This window comes from Branchiostoma floridae, chromosome 5, assembly GCF_000003815.2.
Source record: "Branchiostoma floridae strain S238N-H82 chromosome 5, Bfl_VNyyK, whole genome shotgun sequence".
NCBI classification, from domain to species: Eukaryota; Metazoa; Chordata; class Leptocardii; order Amphioxiformes; family Branchiostomatidae; genus Branchiostoma; species Branchiostoma floridae.
Genome location: NC_049983.1, coordinates 1,021,130 through 1,030,190, shown reverse-complemented (window position 1 = coordinate 1,030,190; position 9,061 = coordinate 1,021,130). Strand labels below are relative to the sequence as shown.

The 9,061-nt window shown below is 44.5% G+C and overlaps 1 protein-coding gene across 1 annotated transcript; it reads left to right on the top strand.

Moving 5' to 3' along the window:
- The first annotated feature begins 508 nt into the window (after positions 1-508).
- Positions 509-8,135, top strand: LOC118416845. Its single transcript, XM_035822118.1, has 11 exons — positions 509-584; positions 1,654-1,896; positions 2,826-2,981; positions 3,096-3,326; positions 3,594-3,743; positions 4,937-5,371; positions 5,573-5,989; positions 6,116-6,237; positions 7,011-7,179; positions 7,505-7,562; positions 7,972-8,135. Exons 1-11 carry the CDS (start codon positions 509-511, stop codon positions 8,129-8,131), a joined length of 2,217 nt encoding a protein of 738 aa, XP_035678011.1. The 3' UTR covers positions 8,132-8,135.
- The last annotated feature ends 926 nt before the right edge of the window (positions 8,136-9,061 follow it).

Genomic DNA, 9,061 nt, shown 5'->3' with positions numbered 1-9,061 from the left:
CTGAACGCAACCGGTCGAACCAACTGCTGCAGTAAGGCCATTTGTAATATTCTGGCGGCGCGCCAAGGCCAGGTGTTTGACGCAGCAGTAAACTGAAGACAGGCACTATCGTCCCAATCGATTCAACTAAACTTCATGAGCAAACATTGGGTGTTGTTTACTCCATATTTTCGTCGTGTTTGTTTGTGCTGATGTGTGCTCGTGGTTTTTTTGATTGTCAGGAAGTGAGTGAGAAGATAACTGCAAAGATCAGACTTGCTGGAGTGGCAGGAAGTACAGGCCAATGAGTGGTAGTAGAAATGGCTGTTAATCAAACATGACAGACCAGATTATGAAAGGGGCCACTATTTTCAGGGGAAGTATTGTTTTCGTCTGTCGTTTGTATTTCGCATTCTTCATATGCTAGTTGGTGTTGCTCTATTATTTAGCCTTAGTCTGCTTATTGGGATGGTTTAGTGCAAAGAGCTAACTTTCAAGTTTTGTTATCATTTTTGTAACCAGGTGAAAGATGGCCGCCAGGCTCCTGCTGACCGCGTGGCTTGTATTCCTGGTCGGACGCACAGCCACAACGGAAGGATTTTCAGGTGAGGGAAGTTGAGGGAAATTTGATTTTTCTTCTTGTGATGCTGAAACGTGTATGTATGTATTTCTTGGGAAGAAAAGGACAATTGCTCTTACTATAGTCTGCTACTTTTTACGTAGATGACTTCCCAATAGAAAAATTCAAAATGATGATTGAAAAATCTGAGTGCAATAACATGTAGAATGCGTCGATAATAATTAGACATCCAGGTAATAAGATACGCCCAAAAGAAGTTACTCAAGCAGCTGGATATGATTTTGGAAACAGTCATGATCAGACGTTTCAGGTACAATCTAATGAAATTCCTGAGTGACACACAGTTGTCCAATTGCTTGCGTAATTGCTATTTACTATAACCTGGATGTCTAACCGTCATCGATGTAAGTTTGGTAGATACCTTGGATATGACTTGTAAAATCTGTATATCAGACATCGTGGAAAGCGACTAGATAATACTGTTCACTACGAAGCAGTTCAACGTAAAATAACGAATGAACGGATTACGTCAAGGGCAGCTGTTGGGATATTTACAATGTATCAAATAAATACGAAAAACACAGTTTGTCTAAGTTTAGTCAACTTTAAAATCATAGCAGCAGAAAATGTAGCACTGTAATAACAGTCCGTTTATCTTTTCTTTTAAATACTACATCCACTACCTTTCATCAGTGTTCTTTCGTCAGTGTCACTGGCAAAAGGAATTTGATTATACCTGAAACGTCTAGCTTATTCCAATTAAAATCATATCCAGCTGCTTAAGTTACTGCTTTTTGGAAGGCATAAGACATAGAGTGTTAAACTGGCATACTACGTACTAATTACTTGGGTAAAGAAATCCAACAATGGATTAAATGAGTTAACTGACTTCTTCAAGGTATATTCCTTGTTGATTGTACTCTGTTCATGCAATCCCGGTTTGTCACTACTTAAGAAACTAACGCATGTATGCCATGGGATTAATTGATAATAGCCTTTATTTAAACACAGACTGACCTGAATGTGGCAATTACGTTTTATTTGAGAAATGTTGTTAAGCCACGACGTGATTCTGAGGATCCATTTTTCTACAGAATCTGATGTAGGAACCGGGTGGCAACAAACTGACGGCAGGCTGAAGTTCGTGTCGGTTGGTCCATCAGGTGTTTGGGGAGTGAACAGTGGCGACCAGATCTTCTATAGAACTGGGACTTACATGAACGAAGCCTCTCGGGGTACGGGTTGGGTACTCATCGAAGGTGGACTAAAACAGATCTCATCCGGAAACAACATTGTGTGGGGAGTCAACAGCAGAGATGATATCTATATCCGATTTGGTCAGTTATCGGTCAAGTTGTCTTGGTTAATCCCCAAGCAGATCCTACGGTAGCATAAGATAGTATCAAAAGCTGGCAGAGGAGTGAAGCTGGCTTAGGAGTGTGTTCCGCTACCAGGGGACTGCCTGCACTGAAACAGGGAGGAGCATTTGTATTCAACAATAGTGTTGCTGCCCCTCTCTGTGGCCATGTGCACATGATTTTACGAGCGACTTAAACCACTGACCAGCACATGTCGCTAGTCTGATTGTTAATACTGTTATCATTTGTAAAATGGATTAGTTTCTCAGAGTTTTAGATACTAGCAACTCATGTCAAACTGTTCTGTATGTATTGTATGTACAAGTTGCCACACATTGTATCCTTTACAGTTGTCGTGCAAATAAAGTTCTGTGTCCCAGTTGGAAGTTAGCACCAAAAAGGAAGGAGGGCAATTAGCACCTACACTGCAAGCACAGTTTGAATGGGAGACAATTGGATGTTAATAGCCTTTGTTCTAGCCGACTGGAGGCAGATTCTATATGGCACATGTACACCTCTTGGCTGACTATCTTGGTACTATCTTATGCCATTGTATGATCTGCTTGGAGATTAGTCTTGGTCCCTTTACCTTAGATTCACTGCGTTCATAAAATGTACATATATGCTGAGTGAATCGATTTGAAGTCTGTCAAAACAAGACTCAGGACGCTCAATATCAGGACGCTCATTCTTACCTCCATAAAAAAAGGTATAGTTTTTGACGTGTCTGTTTGTTATCTGGATGTTTCTGCAAAGTATAACTTAGAATGGATGGATTACGGGTGATATTTGGTAAATAGGTGGAGCAAGGACTTCTCCGTACTCTGATCTTGTTTGAAATGTCTCTTGTCTCGCAACTGCTAATGCATACATGTCTTATGCCTATATCCAATGTTCTTCTACTATAGGAATAAGTCCGAGTTCTCCTCAAGGAACTGGCTGGCGCAAGATTCCAGGAGGGCTGAAGCAGGTGTGTGTCAGCGCAACCAGCAATCAGGTGTGGGGCGTGAACTCCGCGGATCAGATTTATCGGCGAACTGGAATCACAGCAAGTAATCCAGCAGGTGAGATACCATTTCGGTCAAATGAGTCACAAATCCATACAAACGTGTAGGCAATAAAATGGAATCTGTGCTCTGTCTTCACACGTGTGCTCTCTCTCGTCCCTATACATACAGGAAAAAGTTGGCAGAAAATCTATGGGGGACTGAAATTCGTGTCGGTTGGACGAGCCGGCATTTGGGGCGTGAACAGAGTCGACCATATCTACTACCGCACGGGAACGTCTGGTAATGAGGCTTCGCCTGGAACTGGATGGACATACGTCAGCGGCGAGCTGAAGCAAATATCATCAGGAAATGGCCAAGTCTGGGGTGTCAGCAGGAACGACCAGATCTACGTACGGCGCGGTAGGCTCCTTCATTTCTATACTCCATGTACCATAAGTGAAACGTGGTTGGTACCATAGAGAAAGATATCATGCAAGGAACAGTATCTTTAAAGGTACATGATCGTTTGGAATAACTGAAAGTCACTACATTTTCCAGTTAGAATGTCAGTCTTCTTGTCTATTCTTAAGTGTAGTGATTAATTAACTCACATTCACAACATACATCCTTCTCCGGGTTCCCCATTGACGATATGTTATGTTTAACTAAGACTGTCTCTCATTGCAGGTTTAAGTGCTGGGACACCTCAAGGTAGTACCTGGCAGCAACTAGATGGCGGTCTGAAAGAAGTTTACATCAGCTCCAGCAGCAACCAAGTATGGGGTGTGAACGCAGCCGACAGCATCTATCGACGTATCGAACAAATCACGGATCAAGGTTAGATCAAGGCCCTAGTAGTTTTCTATGGTGTTGCAATATGACAAATAGACTTAGACAAATTGTAAAATAAAATAAAATGCTATTTTCACAGCTGCCATTCAGTGCAACATATCAGATGTCAGATTCCCTACCAAGATTACCAAGATACGCCAAGTTGGGCCGTGGAACATTAACTCTCATAATTCCATCGCGATCGGGTGCAATAATACCGCCACAAGAAAAAAAACATGAAATGCTTTTAAAAACGCTGACCACGCAAGCTAAGATAATGTTGAGGATAGAATGGCTGTAGGCTTAAATCGAATAAATTGAACGAATTCCTGGCCAGCTTTCACATTGAAATGTGTGTTTTCTGGTGTGACTATGGTATAAAAGGTATATTACTGGAACATGCAAAAGATCGCTTTGTTATCAGAAAAGATTAAGACATTGAATGCAACGTTACACGCCAGAACGATACCGTGTGAAAAAATCCCCATTCTGACGTTATGCGACATGAAAGTAGGACCAATGAAGTAGCTGCTGGCATGTCAATACTCAAGTAACTGCCCAGTTGCGAGCTTTTCGTACCCCTGCTTACCATGTAAATGTCGTGAACTAAACTAAGCAGGCATTATTGTTCGTCATTTTGCACCGTGGGAGAGTTTTACATGTTCACAAACAGCTGGTGCATACTATCAGTTTAAAAAGTTTACTTTGGTGACCAGAAGGTGAAGGGACTGTAGCGATAGAGTTTTTCCGCCTTCATTTTTTTTTTAAATGACGGCCCTGCAGCGTATTTACGTCTCGTATTACGCGCTTCGTCACTTGACTTCTATGTATTCAATTCCCATGTACTGTGAGGTTTCGTGACGTAGTTAACTAGCGATTGGAATTTTAACCTTTGGACTCGAGTTCAAACACGACATGGTGCAATTTTTTTACTTGCCTTATCATTTCTAGAATATTTTACTACTGGTATTTATCACTATACTTTCGTATTTTTGTAACTGAAATGTTTTGCTTCTTTCCCCAAAACGTTGTGAGTTTTGTACGTGTCTCTATATCTATTGGTGTCTCAATATGCATCGTTGTTATTTCTGTAAAACATAAAATAGAATAAAAACAGTACGTAGTTGTAAGGACCCCCCCCCCCTCCCCGTGTGAATAGGGTTAGACTTAAACTGTCACTAACGTAACTCTATTTACAGCTGACACTACGTATACAGACCCAAACATTGCATCAGGAAGACCTGCGCTCCAGTCTAGCGTTGCCTCGGGAGGATCTCCCGGTCGAGCTGTCGACGGAAACAGAAGCCCCGAATGGAGACACAAGTCCTGCACAGCTACAACCAACGAAAACGACCCATGGTGGTATGTCGATTTGGGATATGCGGTCACTGTCGACCACGTCGCCATCGTCAACCGTCGGTACTTCCGATCTGGAAGGATCACGCCCCTCGATGTCCACATTGGGGACAGCACTGACGTGGCTACCAACCCGAGGTGTGGCGGGCATCACCGTTTCCCTCCTGAATTGACCGAGCTTGTTATCGGTTGCAGCGGGATGAGGGGCAGGTACGTGGGCATTAGGCTGCAGGGGAAGAAGCGAGTCCTGGCGCTGTGCGAAGTGGAGGTTTACGCAGGTGAGTAGGCAAGACATATATCATAATGATTAGCGGGACGTCAATGAACAAGGCTTGGGTTTAACTTTGTATCTTGTATCATTATCAGTCTTCTTTAAACCACTGACTGTGACGAGATCCTGTGAACTAAACATTGTTATACTCAGATGTTTTTTTCCCGACACATTTGGCTTACGTCGTCTGTTTTTTTTCTCTTGTAAGCTCCAAACATAGCATTGGGAAAACCGACTGTCCAGGTGGATGTCGCACATTACGGGGTTGCCAACCGAGCGACTGACGGCTGTAGGGACCCCAACTATGGACAACATTGCTGCACCCAAACTCCGGCACTGACCGACCCGTGGCTGCAAGTGGACCTCGGTACTCAAGTCAGCGTCCAGTGGGTGGTCATCATCAACCGCGCGGACTGTTGCAGAGGGCGACTCAACCCCTTCACCATCCACATCGGAAACGACGCACGCGTAGACCGCAACCCACGCTGCGGCGGCCACCACACCATCCCCGCTGGTAAGAACAAGGATGCCATCAACTGTAACAGACTGAGGGGACGATATGTGGGGATCCAACTGCCTGGTCGCGGCCGGGTGCTGACTGTTTGCGAAGTCGAAGTCTATGCAGGTATGTATGTATATAAGGTAAACATTTCTCTTAAGTTTGTCTACCTTTTTTTCGACAATTATCATAATGGTTCTTTCAAAAGTTGAATGGAGAGAGACAGACAGACATCAAAATTCTAATTTTTAGGTACGGTGACGCGGAAGAGGACGTCTAAAGTGCTTGGTACCTCTGAAGTGCGAGGTACCTCTGAAGTGCGAGGTACCTCTGAAGTGCGAGGTACCGAGGGCCAAGGCTGTGGGGAACATAAGGTAGTGTGTACCTTAGTACGGCAGTACCTACATGTAAATAAGGCAAATTCCTACCCGACTAGCCGTGCAGGTTTTAATAACATCGGTGGGAGCCATCTATCAAGGTTCATTTTACCGTTTCCTTAATTCCTTGTATTTAAAAAAAACGTTGGTAAGGTTTTCTCCCAGCAATTTGTTGAGCAGTTGTGTTCAATTTTATGTGTGTGCATTGTAGTCATTTCACACCCACACCCCTGTAGTCCACCGTGCCGTTAACGTTCTGGCCAATCTCTAGACAAAGTGCTGTCCATGATAGGATTCTTGGTATATAATTAAACTTATGTCATATGTGACGCGAAAACGTTCGATACGGGTGTTCCGGATCGGCCCATAACTTCCGTATCACACAGGTTCGAGAGTTGTATCACTAGGCTTCCTTCAAGTAAATCGAACCATTTCGAGCGGGCCGAGTGTGGCACGGTTGGCAATTCGAATAGCTGATTCGGCCGTTGGAACATTGTTGTTGAAACGCTTTTTGTTCGAGGGCACCAAATTTGTTCAACTTCTGGCGCATTTCGCATCAAAACATGGGTTTTCTCATGTGGGTATGACATAAATAGAATACAACACGGTCCCAGCCCTCCCGCGGGTCGAATCACCCGACGGCCGGAGGGCGATCCGACCCGCTGTCGGGCTGGCACCTCGGGTGTTGTATTCTATATGACATTGTATTGATGTGTCCATACAGGAGGGATTCTAGGTACATATTTAAACGTATTGATATGTCCATACAGGAGGGAGACAGCTGGGTGTCTAAAGTGAAGGGACACAACTGCGTCTGTGACGAGAATGAAGAATCGTGCTACCCGGTGACCTGTGGAGAGAACGGGGAACTGGATCCCATCGAGGATCAGGACAAGATGTGGACCTGTCAGGAGCAGGACGAGGACGACGAGGAACCCGGTAATCAATAAATAATTATGAATCTGCAAACGATTACAAAAAAGTGAATTAACATTTTTCAGATGCCCATAAAATACGAACTGCCATCACTAGCCATCATCTTGTCGTGAAGCACGGATAACAGAGATACCAGACGAAAGTGGTTAGGATGATTGTCGTGTACAGTTCATACCGTTATTTGAAAGTACCCTTGCTCACAGGGGTGTTACGCCTAGAGGTATTTTACATATGTAAGGCAAAGAAACTTTGTTTTCCAGCAATATAAGTTGTGTACAAAAACTGCTTTTCATTGATATTTTTTTTTAAATGAATCGATTCTTCTTAGAAATGTCAGCGGCCGACCGCGGACTTGAAGACCACGAAGTCGACAACGACCTACCGCGGTAAGCTATCATGAAGATGGCATAGCCTTGTCAGTATTTCAGTATGTATGTCAGTATATCTATTACAGGATACAAACCGTGTTTCTATTTATGACACCACTGTTCTGCTATCGATGATATTCTGTTGTTCTGTGTGTGGCCTTGTAGTCTTGTTTTTCAGTAGTTGCTGCCGCACATTTTGCCCTGTACGCTTTTCGACAAATGAAGTTCCTTCCTTCCATCCTTCCCTCCCTCCTCCCCCTTTCTTCCTTCCATCCTTCCATCCTTCCATCCCTCCTCCCCCCCTTCCTTCCTTCCTTCCATCCTTCCCTCCCTCCTTCCCCCTCCCCCTTCCTTCCCCCTTCCTACCTTCCTTCCTCCCTACAGGAGTGTTTTCTAGATAACACACAGTCCTGTCCTTGTTCCCCAGACTGGCCGAGGAAGCCCGTGGCCTTATGGAGCTGCTGCTCGAGAAGCAGGAAGAGAACGCCCTGCGCCGCCGTGAGTTCGGAGAACACGGCGTGGACTGGGACGGGGAACGTGAGCTGTCCGAGGAGTATGAGGAGGACATGACTAAAACCAAGGAGTAGTTCCCAAAGGTAAGGGCACTTGTTTCCCAGGATCAAGGATCCTGTGTAGAACAACCGGCCTATTACACCAAGGACAAACATCCTTGATTACACTGTCGGCGATACACAAATGTGTTGACGTCTGGGTGGGAGTCTTCACACAGACCTGGTTCAAAAATTAATTCGTAATATTTTTCCACATGTTATCCTATTGTGTCTCCCAGCTTAAAGATGAACTCATTGCTGTCGCTTGTAGGGTGATAAATTGTACTTGTACAGCAATGCCACTGTCACTTACGTTGTGCGGCCGTCGTACGTCATGCCCTCTGATTTGGAAGCAGGCTGTGACGGAACCAACCACCGATAAAGTTCCAAGAGTTTAGACAGCCAGTTGTTTAGCAAGGCAGCTGAACTTTGCAGGACACATGCATGACTGTCCAAAAATATTTATTAGCGATCGAACGACGATGGCAAGACGTATGTGATTGTGCTCATGATCAAAGGCAAAGTTATCATTCCGTCCTGATCCCGGCAGCAACCCTTATTTCAGAAGTAAGGAGAACAGGATGGTGACGAGAGTGGTTTCATGATTGAGTGGAAAAAAAGAAGGGTCAAACTCACATATTTACAAACCATGTCCAGCCGGGTTTGAGCCCTCAGTTATTTCCAGTGCCAATTCATTCGCATATCTAGCACCAGCCAGCAGCAGCTTTGTGTTCATTGTTTTCGTTACATGTCAGCTGAAGGTTTAATCCTTTTCGTGTCCGTGTTTCCAACAGGACCCGGAATGGCGATGGTCCCGCCGCCTCCTGCGTGTGCCGAGCACCATCCTGGCCTTCCAACCGTGACTGCTGATCAGCCGCATAGAGTTTAGCTGCTTTTGCCTCATTTAACCATAGCAAGGCTCGTGAGGGGGTTTCAAACTTCAACATACAGTTTGGTCTTGTAATA